This window comes from Leucopleurus acutus, assembly GCF_964270905.1.
Source record: "Leucopleurus acutus genome assembly, chromosome: 13".
In the NCBI taxonomy this organism is placed as follows: Eukaryota; Metazoa; Chordata; class Mammalia; order Artiodactyla; family Delphinidae; genus Leucopleurus; species Leucopleurus acutus.
The window spans coordinates 73,868,976-73,889,396 of record NC_139155.1 but is presented as its reverse complement, the minus strand read 5'-3'; the positions used below and the strand labels follow the sequence as shown (position 1 = coordinate 73,889,396).

The window sequence follows — 20,421 nt, the reverse complement described above, 5'->3', positions numbered from 1 at the left end:
AGTATCCTGTTTTACCAGTTGAGTAATACTCCATTGTATGCATGCAGTCTGTTTAACTGCTCTCCTGTTGATGGGCATTTCAGTTATTTGCAGTTTTAAAAATAAATGCCTGGAAGTGGAATCGTTGTGTTAAGGTCATGAATGTTTAGTCCGGATAAACCTGCCCTTTGGAAAACCTGAGCCAATTTGCAGATTGTCCTCCCCCCTTATCATGGCTGGGCATCATCAATCTTAAAAAATCTTCGGGGACTTCCCTGGTGGCGCAGTGGTTAAGAATCCGCCTGCCAAGGCAGGGGACAGGGGTTCGAGCCCTGGTTCGGGAAGATCCCACATGCCGCGGAACAACTAAGCCCGTGCACCACAACTACTGAGCCTGAGCTCTAGAGCCCGTGAGCCACAACTACTGAAGCCCGCGCGCCTAGAGCCCGTGCTCTGCAACAAGAGAAGCCACAGCAATGAGAAGCCCGCCCACCGCAACAAAGAGCAGCCCCTGCTCGCTGCAGCTAGAGAAAGCCCATGCGCAGCAACAAAGACCCAATGCGGCCAAAAATTAAAAAAAAAAAAGGGTGCTGAAAAAAGAAATCTTCGCCTGAGAGGCAGCACATTCTGCCTTATTGTGTACATTCTTTATGGAGCCGCTCCTCCTGTTCTTTGACCACTGCTGGGATGAAGGTCTGTCTCCTCGTTGGGCTGTGGGTTCCGTGAAGGCAGGGACGGGGGCCATGTCCCAGACTAGGCTGCCCAGTACTAGCCTTCCCAGTGCCACCCACACCCCAAGGCCCCTGCCCACCTCCTCACCTCCTGCCACCTGCCTCCTGCTTCAGTGGTACCCATTGGTGAAAGCTGTGGCAATCAAGGGGCCCTGGAAAGAAAAGAATTTGACTCCTAGATTCCTGGGGGCAGCAGAGAAAGCCCAGGGGCTCCTTCCGTCTCTCACAGGAGCCCCAGGTGAGGCACAGACCTTCTCTAGCCCTGCCCATATCGCCCCCACTAAAAGATTCTCCAGGGTAGGGCCTGGGAATCTGCATTAACCAGTACCCTGGTTAAAAGTAGGGCACCCCTGAGCTAGAATCTAGCCTCCATGCAGGCAGAGATGGCGAGTCTCATTTGCACAGTATCCCCAGAGCACACCTAATGCCTGGCATACAGAAGGAGATTATTAAATGTCCACTGAATGACTGAATGATAACCCTCACTGTTCCTTGGTTGGTGACACTCTCTCCATCCGTCATCTCTCGCCTCCCTTCTGCCCCCACAGACAGACAAGGCCTCTCCCTCCTTCAACTTCAGGGTCCTCCAGGTCCAGCCACTCACCCCAAGACTGTGGCCGAAGCCAGTGCTGGGGGCGGGGCTGGCAGCGCTGATGTAACTGCTGACCCCCGAGTCCTGGTTGGCTGCCCCATAGAGCTCGGCCATGGGGCCCGGGCTGGTGGTCCCCAGGAAGCCCCCTGTGCGGCTGGGAGTTGAACCTGGAGGGGGAGCCATCGTCCAGGGGTGAGAGCCTGGCAACCCAGAAAGAAGACGGTGATAGCCCCGGCGCCCGCTGTGATCCCCCAGCATCCCCTCCAATCCGTTCCACCCAGCCTGACCTTGGCCCCTCCCCCCTGCCTCCCCCTCCACAACCCAGAGGGGCATGTGCGACGCCACCCAGAAATCCTCCAGGGTCCATCCACCCCGCCCCCGCCCCAGCCCCAGCTCGGGCCCCCATCATCTCTTGTCTGACCACTCAGCAGCCTCTTCACTGACCTCCCCTCCCCTCTGGAGCCCCTTCACACCTGTACCCACCCTGCAGCTGTGGGCATTTTCTAAAATGGACATCACTCTGCTGCTTAAAATGTTCAGGGTCTCCCCAGGACCCGGTTCCTCCCACCTCCTCCCCACTCCTGCACTCCACCCATGCTAACTGGCCTCCAAGCCTTTGCACCTGCTCTTCCCTCTGTTGGGAATACTTTTCTTCCTGTTTGCCTTCAAATGCGAAGTTAAGAGGTGCAACCTCCTGGAAGCCTTCCTGAGAGGCCTGTGAGCTCCTCTGACAGCTGACATCCCCCAGCGGGCAGTATTATCCTTCCGTGTGACTGCCTTTTTAATACCTGATGCCCCACCAGCCTGTAAGCTCTGGAGGGCGGAGACCACGTCAGTCTCCTTCCTGGCCAGCCTGCCAGGTGCTCAGTTCATATTCGTTGAGTGAATGAATAAGTGAGTCCCTCTGAAGAGGGGTGGCAGGGGCCACCTCCTCACCCCTCTAGAATTCTCTGCCCCCTGCTCCCCTCCCTCGCTTCCTGCACCCCAGAAGGCCTCACCTGTCCCTCGAACCACAGCTGCTGCTGCCGCTGCCGCTGCCATGGGTCCGTAAGCAGTGAGAGGAATGGCTGGAAGGAAAGGTATGGGCGGTTCAGCGTGGCAGCTGAGGGGCAGCAGGGGATGAGGGCAGAGCCTCTCCAGCCTTACCCCACCTCAGAGGGGTCAGTGCAGCCCTGGGGTCAGGCAGAAGGACTCTCTTGGAGAAAGGGAGGCGAAAGGATCGCCTCCCAGGGATCCTCAGCTTCTCCCCTGGACTTGACGGACACACTTGAACAACCAAACCTCATAGCGGGTGCGGGTGGTGCACCCCCCACGAGCTGCTCTGAGCGTCGCCTGCAGCTGCCCCCTTCTCCAGGGAGGGCCCTTGGCTGGACGGGGGCTACTTAGCCCAGGGGTACACAGAGATTATGTCCCTCTTCCCAACCCCAGTCAACTGGAGCCAGTGACTGACTGACACGGGTACCAAAAGCCAGGCTGTTGCCCCAAGGGACCAACCAGGAGGTGTATTAATCCCCCCCTACCCCCCGGTGGGATCCGGCTGAAGCTAGACTCCAGTCCAGGCCACAAGCCCATTTCACTCCTTCTGCTGCCTGGCCGGCTCCCCTCGCTCCCCTTCTCCCGTGAGCATGTCCTCGATACATCGTGTACACGCAGTTCCCTGCCTCAGGGGCCCCTGACCACCACCGAGGCAGAAATGACCACTCCTTCCTCCAAGTCTCCTCATCCCCCTTTCCTCTGACCCCCTCTTCAGACACAGGGATCTGGCTATTCCCTGTCTACCCCCCTCCCACCTCCGCAGCGCCTAGCACCCTGCCTTGCATACAGTTGGTGTTTAATAAGTGTCAGCTGAAGGAACAGTACTAGGAGGGACCTCTGCTTAAATAACTGGTTGGCATGAGTCTGGAGCTCCCTCAGACCTGGGGGTGAGCGCCCCCTGCCGCTTGGCTCTGCCACTGCAGCCCTTGAGAAGCTACAGTCCCAACCAGAGCCAGGGTCTGGGGAGTTTGCATTTGCCCTCTCCCATCCCAAGATGTGCCCCTGGGGGCTGTTTTGGTGACCCTGGCCCTGAACTGGACCTGACGCTAGGGACCCTGAAAACAACCCTGAAAGTCCTTGGCTAGGCCATTGGGCCAGGGGATTAAAGTTTAGGATAGCATTCCTGCACCGCTGGGAGACAACTTGCCTAAGGTCTTCATAGAGCTGGCACTTTCTCACTCAGACGTCACCTCCTCTGAGAAGCCTTCCCTGACCACCCCTGCTGAGGCAGCCCCTCGCCCCTGACACTTACACTTTAGCACATCTCCCCGTTTTATTTTCCTTGTGGAACTTCTCACCTTGAGAAAGTATCTGATACTTGTTTATTTACTTGTTTATTCCTGTCTCCCTCCACTAGACTATCAGCTCCAGGAGGGCATGGGTCTCGTCTGTCTCATTCCCTGCTGAATCCCCACTACCTGGAACAGCATTTGGCACAAAAAATATTGATTAAATGCACGAAGGAAACACCCTCGTCTCTTGAAGGCGAGGGAATAGTCTGGACCCCAGACCTCCAAGAACTGCTTACCCTTGAACCCACATCCTCCCTGGCCAAAATGTCTGCAGAGGGGATATTTCTTCCCTCGGTTCTTTAACGGCAGGGCTGGGCTCTGAGGTCTAGTCTGGGGCCCAGTTAGGCATTTCCACAAAGCAAATCCAGCATGCTCTTATCACAGCAGTAAAGCATTACTCATTTGTATAATAAGCATTTCTCTCTCTCTCTCTAGAGCACAAGTTCTGCAGATCAGAGCTTGGGTGTCTGGTCCCTGCTTTGCCTCCAGGGCTTGGCAGTGTCTCACACAGTAGGTCCTCAACACAAGAGTTCTGAAATGAGTAGGAAAGACCCCTTTTCACTCCCCACTCACTCTGCTCAGGGAAGAGCCTCTATTAGCCCCACCACCAGGACTCCCTCCCCTTCCTTCACCCCAGGTTCCTCTTTCCCCTCCCCCATTTTGGGGCCCCCCTGAGCATCCCTTGGAAGGAAGGTCTCATCTAAAGCAGCATCCACGCTCACGTCCTCCACACACGGCTAGGTTGGGGGGGAGTCTGGGGATGGGGTGGGGGGAGAAGCGGGTTGAACAGAGAAACCCCTTGCAGCCCACCTCATCTGCACCCACCCCGCCCCGCCCCTTGCCCTTGGCCTGGGCCTCAGCCCCGGCCCCAGCTCCAGAGCTGAGCTGACTGGCCCAAGTAAAAACTCCAGCTTGAGAAATGGTTCAGGATGGCCAAGCACATCACCTACTTGCCCAGAAGTTGCAAACGGGCTGGATTCGGCCCTCAAATATGTTGCATTTGGCCTGCAGTGGTTTAAAAATTTGAAATTGGTTGCCAACATTTGCAAATAACTGAAAAATTCATTTGAAAGTGAAAGCTGGGTTTTGGGCCTCTCTTGGAAAATAAGGTCTGTAAGTTGTGGGTCTGCATCCCCTCCTGGCAGGGTTGGCTGGCACTGAGTGGAGCCATGCCCACTGCCATGTCCTGACGTCCCCACCCGGCCCACTTTGCTCTGAGTTTGAGACCTTGGCTGGTTCACCACTGGCTCCCAGCGCCTACAAGGTGCTTGGCATACGGGAGGCGTTAGATAAATATTTGTCAAATGGATGAATGAGTGACTTCGCCTCCATCTGCTGGGCTTGGCCCTATGCCCCACCCTTAAGGGCCATGCAGCTACACAGACTGGCCAGTGCCCGAGTCTGCTGCATCCTCATAGACTGGAGGGCAGGAGAAAAGGGTCCCACTAGCTTTCCCTGGGAAGGTTCCTGGGTCATTCTCTTTCTCCCCATGTGGCCTGTGAGGTGTACGAAATCCGAGCGACTGACCTGTAAGCTCGGGGAGGACTGGGGCGCTCGGGAGAGGGGTCCGCTCTACACGGAATTCTAAAATGAAACGTAAAACAGCTTAGGAAGATGCAGGGAGGCCTCTTGGGCGTGGCCCAGGGAGGACAAATGCACCCACAGGGACACTGGGTGGGGGGACAGGCCATGCACAGGACCCGAGAGCTGGGAATGGGGAGAGCACGGTCCCCAGCAGGCAAGGGTGGGGAAGGAGACACAGTCACAGAGAAGGGAGACAGACAAAGAAGGGAAGAGTGGGCAGAGTTGCCACCTATACCCTGGGCACTGGGTGATGCTGGAGCTTCTGTTCCCACTGTTTTTCTTAAAAGTCTTGAAATTGCACTAAAAAATCTCCCAGAATCCATCTTTCCTCCTATTTTCTTTGTGGGGGGAGGAGCTGGGAAGGTAGCATTGATGGGAAGCGATGACCCTAGAGCAGCTCTGCCACTTTCTAGCTGAGTCATCTTTGCAGTCACTTTTCCCTTCTGAGCCTATTTCCTCACCTAGAAGATGGGGATCACCATGCCTTCCCCCAGAGATTACTGTCAGGACTAGACAAAAACATGTGTATAGAGGATTCCAAGCTGGACTGCCCAAGGTGCAAGTGCTTAGGGGACCTCTAGAAAAATAAGACCAGAAAACAAGCAAACAAAAGCCTTGCAAAAATATGAAATTTGATATTAAAAAAAACATTGAATAGTCATCATGGGAAAGCTCAGAACTTCGTTGGGCTTCTCGCCACTTATGAGAAGGCCTAGTGTTGTTTTTATTTTGAATTACAAATGAGGGTGGTGATCATCTTGCTTTTAAATTGTTTTTCAGCATTCAGGGTCTCCAAAGGGTCTCTTGTCTGCCTTGAAAGGGGCTCAGCATAGCACATGGTCATTATCGGTGAGTCCGTAAGGACACAACCAATGTTGGCCCTCAGGGAGGTTGCCCCACCACAAGCCCAATGCCCTTTTGGTGGAAGTGGCAACCCCGGAGGCAGGTAGGGAGGAGAGAAAGGCAAGAGGCGGGCAGAGATCAGCCTGGGAGGGAGGGGTGCCATGCAGGGCCACACGGGGAGTCCCCCCAGCTTCTGGGGAGGGGGGGGATGGGTGGGGCGAGGCGCTCCTTCCTCAGACGTGCCCTTCCTTCCAAGCCTCCAGCAGGCAGACCTCCCCCATGCCATGCACCCCCAGACACCGCCCATGAGGAGTCAGATTGCCCGGGAACCAGGGACATGCTGGCAGCAGAGGGACACTGGGAAGAACTTACCGGGGAACTGGTAGGTGTAGCCAGGGGCGAGGCCTGTATAACTCCGGCTGGCATAGGTCGTGGCTTGGAAACCAGGGTAACCTGATAGGGCAAGGGGACCAGTGTCAGATGCCTTACCTACAGCTCAGCAGGGAAGGATGTGAGCCTCTCATTTCCCTCCCCACCTTGTATCATGAATAATAATCAGTCATATTTACCATATACCTTCTGCATGCCAAGCCCTGTGCAAAGCCTGTTGCACACTTTACTCTCTCCTTAAACCTCATAAGAATCCCAATAGGTACTATTAGGAGCCCCATTTTACAGATAGAGAAACTAAGGCTCAGAGAGGTGACACTTATTAGCTGAGAATAATCCAAACTCTTATCAAGGCCCTTCATGCTCAGGCTCCTGCCTCCATCCTGTCCTCATCTACACCCTGCCCCTTTCTCACTTTGCTCCAGCCACATTGGCCTCCCTGCTGTTTCTCAAATTCAGCAAGCTCTTTCCCACCCCAGGGCCTTTGCACATGATGAATCCTCTGCCTGGAACACCCTTCCCCGGGTTTTCACATGACTATGTCCTTCTCATTGTGCAAGACGCAGCTCAAATGTCACCTCCTCAGAGAGGTCATCACACAAGAGACCTCCCTTTCATCAGTTACAATATTCATCACGTCACCCTCCCTGGTTTTTCCCTTTCAATATTTATCATGTCACCCTGGTTTTTCCCTTTCATAGCACTGATGACCGATATCTGAACTTATCCCAGGATTTCTTTAAGTGCTGATTTTCTGTCTTTCCCATCTTTTATTTTTGTCTCTCCAAAACACCAACACGGTGCCTGCTACTTAGTATACATATATTATAATAGATATTTGCAGCTTTGAAAGAAAGATCACCTAGTGAGTAATAATGGTGTAATTGGGATTCAAATTCAGATGTGACTGGCTCCAATTCTCTTAACCACAATTCTCACTACTGGTTAGAGGTTTTCTTTTTTCCCCCCACTTTTTAAATGGGGTGAAACCAGCTAATGAATTGCTTTGAAAAGAAAATTTTCTCAATATTCCACAGGAGGCTAAAGAGACAGAACAACTAAATTCAATACTTTATTCTAGCCTGGAACTTGCTCTGGAGGACAAAAATAGTTATAAAGAACATTACTGGATCAACTGATAAAATCATAAAATAGATAATAGATTAGATTAAAATATTGTATCAGTATAAATTGATAATTATAATGTGGTTTCATGAAAGAACATCCCTAATCTTGAGAAACACACAGTGAATTATCTAAGGGTAAAGGGCCAAAATGTATGTAATTTACCCTCAAATGATTCAGGGAAAAAATCACAAGTGTACTCTGTGTGTGTGTGTGTGTGTGTGTATGTGTGTGTGTGTACACATACAGAGAGAATGATAAAAGCAAAATGGGTATGATATAAACGATAGGTGAATCTGGTAGAGGGTATATGGATGGTCTTTGTACTACTTTATTTTTCCAACTCTTCTGAAAATTTGAAATTACTTCCAAATAAAAAGTTAAAACAAAAACTTCAGGAGAAGACAATGCTCCACTTGGCGGGTACATTCCTCACCCCTCTATCTGTGATCCCACTCCTGATCCTCTAGCCCATGCTATAGCCCCTCCTATGAGTCCCCAGAGCACCCCTCCCCCATCCCCAGCATAAAGACCCCGTTGTACTGTTCTCTTTCTGTGTATATACATCTTGTCTCTCCAGGGAGACTGTGACCTTCCTGGGGGCCCAGCTCAGACTTTTCACCCTCAGTCGTGGGTCCCAAGCACTGCTGATTCGTGCTCAACTTCCAAGGCTCACGGTAACCTTGACCTCCTCCGGGGAGCCTCCCTGACCCCCAGGTGGATTTAAGTGTCTCCTTGGGCCTCCCACAGCCTCCAATCACTGTGGTGACACTGCCCATTCACTTCTGTCTCCCACTTGATGGGAAACCCCATGAAGGCAGGTCCTCTCTCTCAGAAGCTGCTCAATAAATATTAGTTGAATGAACAAGAAGCAGCAGCCTTCTTTCTACCTTCCCAGAGGCCTTTGGGTCTGTAAATGCTCTTCCATCCGCCTGACCACTTTTTCCCTCCCCTGCTCCCTGCCCTCCCATAACTAGCTCCTACACAACCCACAGACTCAGCTTAAATGTGACTTCCTTCTTAGCTTCTCCAAGTCTTGGTCAACTTTGCTATGACCATGCTCCCTTGGCATCCTATAATTCTCATCCTAAACCTATTTATTTATGTTCTTACTTATTTTTTTCCCCTGCCAGACCATAAAGCTCCAAGGAAAGTCACCGTTGTACTTCCTGGCATAGGGCCTGGCATTTATAGTTGCTCAATAACTGTTTACTGGACAGATGGGTGAACAAAAAATAGAATGGACGGATGGACAGAAGGACCAATTAATGAGGAGCAGCTGGACCATTCTTTTGGTCACCACCAGAGGGCAGCACCCTACAACCAAATCGGCCTACCTTCATTAGGACCAGCAGACCTGAGATCCTCGGTCCACACTCCTACCCAACCACTCAGACAGACAGGAGGGCAGACCACCGAGGAGGTGCAACACCCATGCAGCCCCTGGTAGCCCCGGGAGCAGTTCTGGGCAGGAAGAAGCCGCAGATGCAGGCCTAGCACATACCCAGCATGCCGATGCCCAGCATGAAGGCGTCCATTCCATAGGGCATGACTCGAGACCTCCCCCGGGCCGAGCCAGTCGGTGACATCACCTCTTTTGGCTGAGCTTTCTTACATTCCACCTGCAATGAGACCTGGCGGTCAGTCCCTCCTATAGACGCAGGTCACCCTCCTATTCCCTGGCAGGCCTCTTTATTGTTAATTTCATGGTTACCATTTCTGGAGGGATCACAGAGTGCTAGAGATCAGCTTTGCATGCAGTAGTTCATCGAATGCTGACACCAACCCTATGATGGAGGTACTGCTGCCACTCTCATTTTACAGATGAGGAAACTGAGGCCCAGAGAGGGGAAGTCATCTGCCCAATGACTAGACTAGTAAGCGGCGGAGTAAGCATTTCAACCCGGTCCCTCTGAGCCCAGCAGCCGTGCTTTCTCACAGCTGTGGAACACTGTCTTCCTGTCCAGATTTTCAGCGGGTGGGAGAATTGCCTCTGCCCCACTGACTGTGAGGCCCCTCTGCCTGCCTGCAGAACCTCCAAGCAGCCCTGGCTGGCTCAGCCTGGAGCCCTAGTCTCCCTCTGCACCTCCACCCCATCCAATCCAGGCTCACCATTTTGTTGTTGATTTCGTGGAAGTGGATTTCACACACTTTCTCCACGATGTCCTCGCTCTCAAACGTGACAAAGCCGAACCCTAGAGGGCAAAGGCAGGCTCAGAACAGGGCTCATGGTCAAAACCCAGCCCCAAGTCATACCAATAACACCACTCCCCCCTCACAGGCAAGTGTCTAAGCGTTAACAAGAAGCTTTGTTCCCAGCCTAGCAACTTCTCAACTACCCGATGAGACAGGGTTTCAGCTCCCAAATCACGGATGTGAAAACCAAGGCTCAGCGAAGTGACTTGCCCAAGACCACATAGCAAGTTAGAAAGAGGCAGAGCTATGATGCAAACAACATTCAACATGCCTTTTCTCTTCCTCAGATGCTTTCCAAGGAGGGGAAAAGAGCACACACAAATACTTTTAAAAATGCACATGAACGTGTTCAAATATATTTTTGTACACAGATACACAGATATATGGTACACCTAGGTACCCATATATCACAGAGACACTCACCAGTGCTCACAAATGCATAAAGGCCCCTGTGTACATGTACAGTTACTCTGACACGCTAGATCTACAAAACTATTCAGACATAGACACCCTCACATGCACAGACAAAAACACACACACACACACCAGCACATACCCCACTCCCCAAACAGGCTAAAAGGCCCAAAAGCTCTGAAGGCACTGGAGAAACAACCCCACCTCCTCCTGGGTGTGCCCCAGGGGCTGGAATGGGATTTCTCAGAAGGCAAGGCCCTTGGGAGAAAAACAACCAGGCAGTGTACACCCGGTGGCCCAGATGCTCACAGGTTCAGGGGCAAGGGTCCTGGGGGCTGGGCTCAGCCGATGGGTGGGGCGAGGGGGCAGTGGCAGGAGTAGACTGCCCGGGGCTGTGGAGTCAGCCTGACCCGGGGGTGGCCCGGTCTAAGCTCTGGTTACCAGGGACAAGGTAAGCCCAGGCAGACACCGGCTGGGGCGGGGGTGGAGGGCTCAGCTGCAAGGGGAGGAGAGGTCTGCTCCTCTGCTCCTCTCGGGTGTCTGCAATTCGGCAAGTTTCTAGCACAGGAAACGGCGGGACAAAAGCCTTCTGTAAGGCCAGGCCCCGGAGAGGATGCAGATCCTCGGGGATAGGATGTCAGGAGGCGAGATGAAAGGGCAGCTGTGACCTGTAGCCCCCTGGCTGACCACAGGCCCCCAGCCTGGCCTGGGAAGGGGGAGGGGGCCAAACTCACCTCGGTGCCGGTTGGTGGTTTTGTCAAACATCAGCATGGCATCGTCCACCTGAAACAGAGCTACCGTGGACGACCCACCAGACACGGGGGCCTCCACCACAACCCAGGAGCAAGGGCTCCGACACCCGTTCCCCTCTTGCCCAGTCCAGGCTTTATCTTAAACCTGCTCCCTGGGTAGGGGACAGCTTTCCATCTGCAACCCCAACTGGGTGCCACAGCACCACCATTCAACCCTCAAAATCTCAACGGGCCAGCCTGAACATATTAAGCACCAAACATATGCTTGGCACTTTGCCCCACCATCCTCTCCTCCATATTCCTTGCAGGGTAAGATCCTCATTTTGTAGATAAGGAAATGGGCTCAGAGACGTGAAGTCACCTACACAAGGTCACCCAGCAAATCCCAGATCAAACCTGGGAGGAGGAGGCATAGAATGGGTGCTAGAGGGGAAAATATAGGAGTAAGATATGAGGTGGGGAAGTGAAAGCCTCTTTCCTTTTTTGCAAAAGGCCGGGAGGACAGCCACTCCAGCCAGACCCAACTCCCCTCTCATGGTACAGATCTTTTCCTCTAATTGAGGTTTCCTTTTGCTAGAGGCTGTAATTAAAGCAAGTAGAGTTCAGTGCCTGGGCTTCTTGCCTCCCACTGATTGGGAGAGGGGAAAGGGGTGGAGGAAGGAGGAGGATCTACATTAATCCCCCATCCCTTGGACTCCAGTCTTCTCTTCTTGCTACTCCCTCAAGGCATCCTCTCAGATACATGGACAGCCAAAGTCCTTTGCTTCCCTTCTGCAGTCCGAGCTTCCCTTTGCCTACATCTGCTGCTTCCCTCCTTGCCCTCTTAATTCTTCAGCCAGTGTCAGCTGTCTCATGGGGTTAAGCTAAGGTCTGATTCACCCTCGGTGGAAATCAAGGGCTGCCTCTGATACTGCCTCTCCCCCCTCCACATCCCACTCCAGCTGCTGACCCTCCCCCAAATGGTCAGACACCCAAGGGATAAAGGAAAACTTCCTGAGGCCTTGGGGCACAGCCTCTTACCCACTCTCCTTTGCTCTCTTTCCAGGCCGTCATCTGCCTTGTTAAAGTGGAAAGGGCAGCCCCTGAACTGGGTGGTCCTCCAGTTCTTCTTAGGCACCAAGCGGCACTGGGCCCCTGACTCTCCCCTGGGAGAACCAGGACATACACAAGCACACAACCCACCTCCACTGACCCAGGAGGCAGCTGGGTCCCTGGAGAATCTCAGAGGGATATTACATCTCCCTTCCTAAGAAGCCTCCTGCCCCAGGGCCCTGCAGCACAGTGCCACCCTAACTCCCATGCTATGGACCCATTCTGAGCCCACATCCCAAAGTAGCTAGACCGTCCAAACTGGATGGACAATGCATGTTTAGCACAGGGAAAAGAGAAACCCGGAAAGGAGGCTTGTGATAGAAGCACAAGCTTTGAGTAGGACAGGCTGGAATTGGAAAGTAAGCTTGGCAAGCAGCTTTATGTCTCTACGATTCAAGTTCTTCATCTGTAAAATGGGTATACACAGTGTCTTATAGGGAGGAGTTAAATGAGATAGTGCGTGTAACACTCTTAACTCACAGTACCTGGGATACAGTAAGTGCTTAATGAATAACAGCCATTATTATTATTATTACTTTTATTATAGAGGGGCTTACCCACAGTCACATGGGGGAGGGTGGCAAGCTAGAGACAGAACAGCTGGACACCACTGGCTTTGAAGTTTCCATGAAGACAGTGCCTGTGTCAGTTATGACCATGACCACCCTACTGAGCACCTGGACCTGTGCTACTGTGATTATTTTTTGAACGAATTAGTAGATGAACCAGCCACACCCTCCTCCCCCATCCTGCAGCTTTGAGTTCCTGCGGGACCCAAAACTGATTCAGCCCAAATCCACAGCCCTTCCTCCACCCAAACTTCCCACTCTACCTGCGCTGGCCCCCCAGACCCTTCAACCTGGGCCTTGGCTGGACAGACCCAGAGTGGGGCACCGGGGTTGAGGCCAGGGCACAGAGCAAGGAAAGTGGCTGGGGGTTCAGGGGACCCCCACCAGTGTCCCCCTCCTGGGGCCAGCTGAGGGGAGAGAGGCTCCCAGCCCAGTGTCCTTAATAGGCTTTGGTCTCCATGGGAACCCAGGGGCAGGGGGGCTCGGGCGGGGGGAGGGGAGGCGGCCGAGGCCTGCTGACCAGTGGGAGCCGCCAAGTTCGGCGGCCGCTAAGCCTGAGTGGCAGCCATGGCGGCTGACCATTGTTCCCCCCTCGGCGGCGGCCCCTCGATCCGGGCGGGAGGCCCCCCGCCGCGGGGCCCTTGGCATTCCCGGCTGTCCCCCTCTCTCCCTGGCAGCCTATTCTCCAGCTCCCCCTGGCCTCCCCGGGCCGGTTTCACATGCCAACGCCGATTTAGGCCCGAACAAAAGACGCGGCCGCTGACGGCTTCTCCTGGGGCCCGGTTGCCATGGCAACGCCGGCCCCGGGGGCAGGCGGCCTCCAATCACAGCTGCTGGATCAGATTAGTGCGAGCTCTAATGCTCGGCGCTCAGACACAAAGACACCCCACCGGAGCCGAGCGGGGCCTGCTGCTTCCCAGGAGCGCCCTTCCCTCTGGGGCCCAGGCGGCCGACCTGCCCTGGGTCCTGTGCCCGGGTCCCCGCTGAGGCGCCTGAGCCTAGGCCTCTGGCCCTTGCATCGCCGGCATCCGCTGGCCAGGGGACCTCCCACCCTCTCCCCTTCTACCCTAGAGACGGAGTGTGTGTGGGGGGGGCTGGAAACCCACCCAGTCCCCAGCTCACATCCCATTCCCAAGCCACGTTCTCCTGTGCCCTTTGCCTAACAGGGAACTGAACGAGCCTTGACGGGAAAGTGAGATCCAGCCTGCAGCCTGTCTCAGGTCAGAAAAGACCAGGGACCCCAGCACTAAGCACAGCAGCCCTACTTCAGCCCCAGACTTAAAACTTGGTCCCCTCCTAGCCATCTCTCCATGCGACCTTGATGTTCACATTGCTCCCCTTTCTGGGGACACCCTATTGTCTCATGTCACCACATCTGCTTCTGCATGGACTAAATGGCCCAGAAATGTAAGCTCCCTGCACCTCAGAGCTAAGAAGCAGTCCTCCGGGACTGATCAGGAATTTGGGGTGGTCTCTTCAGCCCCTCCCCAGTAGCTAAGAGATCGGCACCCTCCCCCTCAGCTCCCACCTGTGCAAGGAGGGTCCTGAGTACAACTGGGAGTCATATTTATTGCTTCCTTATCATCCTCACCAGGAAGGAGTGGGGGAAGGTACAACCGCCCGTGGACTGGACAGGTGCAAACTCCCAGGAGGCCAAGGGGTGACTGGATTGAACTGGCTTCGGGAGCACAGCCTCCCTCAGGAGAGTGAAGATAAGCAGGAGAAGGGCAACAACAGGGACAGCTACTGTGTGGCTTCTCTCCCTGGGGACGTGTCCAGAGTCCGAAGCCCACAGATAGGCCAGGAGCCTGAACGGTGGGTTGGCCCAGCCTCACCCACAAAAGGACCCAGCCCCCTTTTCAACTCTTGCAGGAATTGGAATGACCTGGCTGGACTCCACTTGCTACTGACCAAAATTCTACAGGCCTGTCATACCCCCCAGCCAGCACCCCCAGTTTTGACCCACCTTCCCGAACTGCTCAAAATACTGCTTCACGTCTTCCACCGTGGTGTTTACTGACAGCCCCCCAACAAAGATCTTCTTCGTTCGAGTCACCATCTGTTAGGGGAGGGAATGAGAAAGTGGGCATCTGAGTCCTGTGGCCTACCGCCACCAGCAGGGGCTCCAGCCCTCCTGCCAGGGCGCCAGCTGACAAGCTCTCTGTGGCCCCGGCTACTCGGAAGCTCCCCCTCCCCCCAAGCTCCCCCTTGGACCCCTGCCTCTAGGCCTGTAACGGGCAGCTGTGTACCCCACACCCTGGCTGGCTCGCTTCCTCGGGTCTGTGTCAGGAAGGGGAATGGCTTAGTGACCCAGACCTACAGCCTACCTCAAAGACCCCACCGGCCCCTCCTGGGAGAGGCCAAGGCCCATCCCAGGGTCCCCCTGAACTCAACACCGACATTTTCCTCATCAACCTCCTCCCAACCCAACCTCTGGCTGCCCCGTGGCCCCAGCCCTGTTTTACGAAGAACACATGGTCCTAATTACCCCAGGAGCGCATGGCTAATCCATGGCAATTCCCAGCCCCATCCTAACACTAAAGCACCTTCTGTCACCAAACTGCTTAATGGAATTAACCCAATTCCGACCATGTGCTCCCTGGTGCGGCTTCCTTCAAATACCTGCTTCATAATTGCTTTCAGGCCCTCTGCTGGACTCTTTCAGTGATGCCCTTTTCCTGTCTCCTAAAACCTGCCTCTCTCCCTTCGCAGTGGCAGGAGCTGGGCACCATGACTCAAAATCTTAAAGCATCCCAGTTCCCACTGACCCCTTGCAAAGGAGGAATTGAGATCTTCTGAGGAGGGACCTAGTCCCAGGACACATGATAAATCAGCAGACTCAGGGGTCTTGATCTCTGTACTATAGTCAGCCTTCTGCCTGTCTCCTGTTTTCGACTGCTTAAAAATTAAGATGTGGCTAGTTGCCCTGGGCTCTGGAATAGGCTCCTGTCCTGCACCAAAAGTTTTGAGTTCTGTATAGCTCAACTGCTCAGAAGTCTGTTTTCCATACACCCAGAAAAACTCGCCACAGCACCAGGGAAAAAGAATACTTGGGAGGGCAGCCACAGTCATCCAGCTTGAAAGATAACAGGTGTCAGACACCATGGTCCCTTCCCACTCTTCAAGCCCAACACACCTCACCCCAGAGGTGGGGGGTGGTAATTGGGGGGTCAGAGGTAGCTCCCTGGCCTGACTTTAGCTCAGCTTCAGAGAGTAAGTCTGGGCTGTGTTTGACCCCCCAGAGGTGCTAGGTACAGAGGCTGTGATCTCCAGAGTCAGAATTAGACTCAGGGTCCAAAGTGTACTGGCTTCAAATACAGGGCAATGAATCACCTGAGGGGTTCTTCTCTCAATATATGCAGCCCCCTCTCTCTAGTTCACCCCAGAGCACAGACGGAAAAATGCATGGTGTCCGCAATTCACAGAACAAGGACGTGAAGAGTCCTCCCTCCTCCCATCCCAGTCCATGCCATTAACACTCTAACCAGAAGCCTCTTCCATAGAAGGGAATGCTGGGAAAATCACTGCCGGTTGTACAGAGCTGCTCCCAGACACACACATACCTACCTTAGGCTGTGCTCGCCGAGGAAAGGCCACCTTGGGATCAATCTGAAAGGGAAGAGAGAGGTAGAGGGGCGTTGGTTATCACACTCAGCCTGAAGATCTGAGGACCTCTCTCATCCCAGGACACAGAGGTGACAGAAACCACCACAGCCTCTGGCAGGAAAATGTAACAGTTAAGCATTTAGGCCCTGGAGCCAGGCTGTTGGGTTCAAATCCCACTTACACTGCTTCCCAGCTGTGAGAGCTTGCACAAATTACTTAACCTCTCTGAGCCTCAGGCTTGAGCTCACCAGCAAAATGGGCCAATACTAACATCCACCTCAAAGGGCTGTCTGCAGATTATTTGAGGTAATGCTTACAAAGCACTTGTTGTCTAGCCCTCAGCAAGAACCAGAAAAAAGTAAACAAAGTGTTATTCCTTCCAGCACCAGGTATATCGAGGGCCTTCCTGCCTGACAGATACCTGTCCAGGTGAGGTATGCGATCCAGACTTCGGAAGCCTTGTGAATGGAAACACTCTTTGCCTGAAAAAGGCTTCAAGATAAGAGTTCATAAACCACCAAGGGTAGACTCAGTTCTGTTTTCCCAGTACCATCGACATCTAACAGCCCTTCTTGAGGCCACAGACAAACAGTTCCCTGATAATACAGCTCGGCTTGGGGTGAAGCAGAGCGCAGGTTTGGTGACACGCAAGAGCACGGGATTTGAACTCAGAAACTTTGGGCCCCTGGCCAAGCCTGTGATCTTGGTAACTTGCCTGATCCCTCTGAGCCTCAGTTCCCCCATCTGCAAAGTGGGGACAATCGCACCCACTTTTCCCAGAGGGAGCTGCAAGGAATCAAATGAGATAATGCAGGTGAAAGCATTCCTTTGTGAACTGCCCTTCATTGCACAAACAAAGGTGCTATTACCAGCAGGCCACCTTTGCCCTTGGCTGTGAACAACCAAAGGGGAAAAGCAAGATGCACCTGGGTACTCCCGGGTACTATATTCGTACTGACAAACAGCAAAAGCCAGAGCACGAGACACTGTGATCAATGCACGACCTCTGAGGCCCGGTCATTTCAGAGTTTCTTGCCACTCACATGGGTGGAAACCACTCAGAAGTTCACCAGCCAATCGCAGGGAAGATCTATCTTTCCCCAGAGCTCCTTCCGTTCAAAACTCAGCCTAGTTCTAGGCAACGGGTTCTGGTCCCTCCCTGCCTGAATGGCACAAACCAGGGCCAGCCTCCCTGGTTCCCCCTCTGGAATCCACCCACAGAGAAGGAACCTCCAAAATCCACACTGGGCAATGCCTCCTCTCTCCCCAAATGCCAAGGGGCTCCAGGGATAATCACAGCTGCCCATTCTCCTGTCCGAAGGTATGATTTCGTACCTCGATGGACATGTTCGTCCTTCTATTTCTCCTGGAGGCTGCCAGAGCACACCTCAGACAGTCCCCATGTGCAGACACTGATGGGGAGATGGTACCCAAGCTATGTCCTGCAGAGCCACACACACCCAATCCCTGACACACCTTACCTCCACTCTGACTCACAGCTGGCAACATAAAACCCAACAAGTAAATAAAAGGTGAAAGTCAGAACCCAAAATAAACTCCCCACAATAAACCTCCCTTCCCAGGCTGAAGAATGCCAAACACAAAGCCCTTGCCCTTTTCAAGTCCCGAATCTCAGAAGGATGCCCATCTCATCCTCCTTCCTCCCCTCTCTCTTCCCCTTATCCATCTTCCATGCCCCCACCCTCAGCTCCAGCCCCAGCCCCAAAATCTCTGCTTCCTGAGCGCTGCAGAAGCCATCAGTGCATTCTGAGGACAGGGGATGGTAGGAGAACAGGCAGCTTGATGGCAGATAATCACCAAAAACAATAGGCCACTGTCTCTCCATTCCCAGCTTGGGTCACTCAGTCTGCGCCAAGAAGATCCTTTCAGAGCCGGCAAAGTTGAGGCCTGGCCTCATTTGCTCATTACTGCGAGCAGGAGTGGGAGCCACTGGGCAGAGATAACAGGAGCCGGGGACAGGAGGTAATTTAACAAATTCTTGGGCACAACCAGCTATTGTTGCAGGTAAACAGGAGCCAATGACTGACCCAAGCAGGGAGGCCCAGGGCTGGAGGAGAGTGGGGGAGTGTGGTGAGAGATCGCACTGTCCCGGCCCCCTGGCAGACAGTCACCCCATCACAGAGGAACCCCTCCTCTGCTTTCTCCTCTTCCCTCTCCCCTTGAGCTGGGGCCTGTGCCAGCGCCCCCTGCAGGGCCCAAGACACTGGGGGAGCAGTGAGACAGCAGCAAAATGTTCCTGGAGTTTGAATGCCCAACAAGCAGCTTCTCCTCAGATCTAGCTGGAAAGGGTTGTCTCCAGGCAAGCTAGCTCCCTTCTCATAAATCCCCTCATGAGCAAAGCAGGTTCACGTCTTCCACACAAAGCAAGGAGCTCATTGACCAAAAGTCAGGGGAGGAGGGAGGGAAGGAAGAAGGGAGGGGGATTCAGTGATGCTTTGCCATTGGTCTGGAATGGGGTGGGGGGAGCCAAATACTAGTTAGAGTTCAGAGAAGCCACGGGTGGGTCACTGCAGCCCTGACTCACCCAATTTGGGCTAGGGGTGGGACCTAGCCCCACCCCAAACTCCTCTCTGAGGCATCAAGATTAGTATGTACAAGAAGGGGATGGTAGCTGCGTCTTCCCTCACCGGTACTGGAGGGGTTGGGGGGTGTAACATCTCCTAGCTGGCCTGGGATTTTCCTGCTCCGTCTCCCCTCAACTCTAGTGACAAAGTTTCAGAGTGTGGCAGCCCTTCTACTCAGAAAACTCCCTCCTTCCTTCAGGACCCCATCCAGCTGTCCCCTTGGGAGAGGCCTGACCCTCTCCTCCAGCGACCTCCCTCTCCCAAAGGACCCCCGAAGCCCCGAGGGCCACTCACTGTTTTGGAGTCGAGCTCGTGCCGCGATTGCGCCAGTACTTTATCCACCCCCGCCTGGTCCATGAAAGTGACGAAGCCGAAACCCCTGCGCGCGGTAGTGAGGGAGAGGCAGATGGTTACAAGGCAGTGAGTGGCGGCGGAGGGGGGCGAGCCGGGAGCAGGAGGAGGGGGTGAGGGGCTCACCTGGATCTTTTGGTCAGGGGGTCCCGCATCACCAGACACTCCTTCACCTCCCCGAACTGGCCGAAGTATTCGCGCAGCCCTTCTGTAACCACACACCCGCCTTCGGACCAGCCCGCGCCCCGCGCCCTTCCCCCCTTCCCGCGTCCTTTGCCCCCAGTGACCCCGGCTCGGCCCGGCCGCCCCCGCGGCAAGCAGGCTGCACGCTCTCCACCGCTTCCCCCACCCCCGGTCCTCACCCGGCTCCCGTGGAGCCTCCTGGCGCCCACTGGGGGCCCCAGGAAGCCGAGGGCCGAGCTGGGCTGGAGGGGGGACGGCTCCGGCCGGGTTCCCGCCGCTCCGGGAGCCGCCTCACAAAAGTTTGAGCCGCAGGTGCGAGCGGAGTTGGCGCTGCCGCCGGCGGGTCCCGGGGGCTCAGCCCACCCCCCGATGCCCCCTGAACCCCTCATCTCCTCCCCTCCACCCGCTGGGCCGTGCGCGCTAGCCGATCGCCCTGCGCTCTCGGGGTCCCCGGGCGGGGCGCGAAACAGGGCGCGGAGGCGCCCGGGGTCAGCGGGGCGCAGGGCCGGGCTGGGGTGTCCGGTTCCGGGGCGCCGGGGGGTCCCGGGTGCCCAGCCGGGCCGGCGGGCGCTCCCGGGCTCGCTCACCCTGCGTAGTCTGCCAACTGAGTCCCCCGATGAACATCTTGCTGCGGGAGGAGGAGAGACACAAAGGGCCCGCGTGAGCGCCGGGCGCCCGGGCGCAGGGGGCGCGGGCCCGGGCCCCGGGGAGGCCCGGCCCGACCCGGATCGGCCATGTTGGCGGGGCCGGGGCGGGCGCGGGCCAGTAAGGCCGGGCCGGGCCGGGCCGGGCCGTACCAGGGGTCGTGCGGCGAGTCCGGGGAGGCGAGGCCGGGCTGGGGCGCGTCAGTCTCCATCGGGAGCCGCGGGCGGCGCGGGCAGCGGAGCGGCGGCGGCGGCGGCGGCGGCAGCGCTCGGCGCGGGGCAGATGAGGAGCGCGGCGAAGGGGGCCGGACGGACAGGCCATGCTGCCCCCTCCCCCGACCCCGCTCGGGCGGGCGGGCGGGGACGGCCGAGGGGAGGGCCCGCCGGGGGCCGACCTGCCGGCTCCTCCCCCCGCCGCCCTGCGAGCATAAATCCCAGCGCTCGCCGGTCCGCCCGGG

General features: G+C 55.3%; 1 protein-coding gene across 5 annotated transcripts; it reads right to left on the bottom strand.

The window, feature by feature from the left end:
- Positions 1 to 820: 820 nt before the first annotated feature.
- On the bottom strand, positions 821 to 20,175 carry MSI1 (musashi RNA binding protein 1; the record flags this gene model as incomplete). Of its 5 annotated transcripts, none has more annotated exons than XM_082852476.1 (14): positions 821 to 862; positions 1,315 to 1,502; positions 2,301 to 2,369; positions 5,157 to 5,213; positions 6,429 to 6,509; positions 9,076 to 9,193; positions 9,684 to 9,766; positions 10,916 to 10,964; positions 14,561 to 14,653; positions 16,162 to 16,203; positions 19,080 to 19,164; positions 19,263 to 19,344; positions 19,907 to 19,947; positions 20,117 to 20,175. In XM_082852476.1, 14 exons carry the CDS (start codon positions 20,173 to 20,175, stop codon positions 821 to 823), a joined length of 1,089 nt encoding a protein of 362 aa, XP_082708602.1. The 5 variants fall into 5 exon arrangements, with proteins under 5 accessions (XP_082708602.1, XP_082708604.1, XP_082708603.1 ...); XM_082852478.1 differs by having other exon boundaries at positions 1,315 to 1,469; XM_082852477.1 differs by having other exon boundaries at positions 19,263 to 19,341.
- Positions 20,176 to 20,421: the final 246 nt, after the last annotated feature.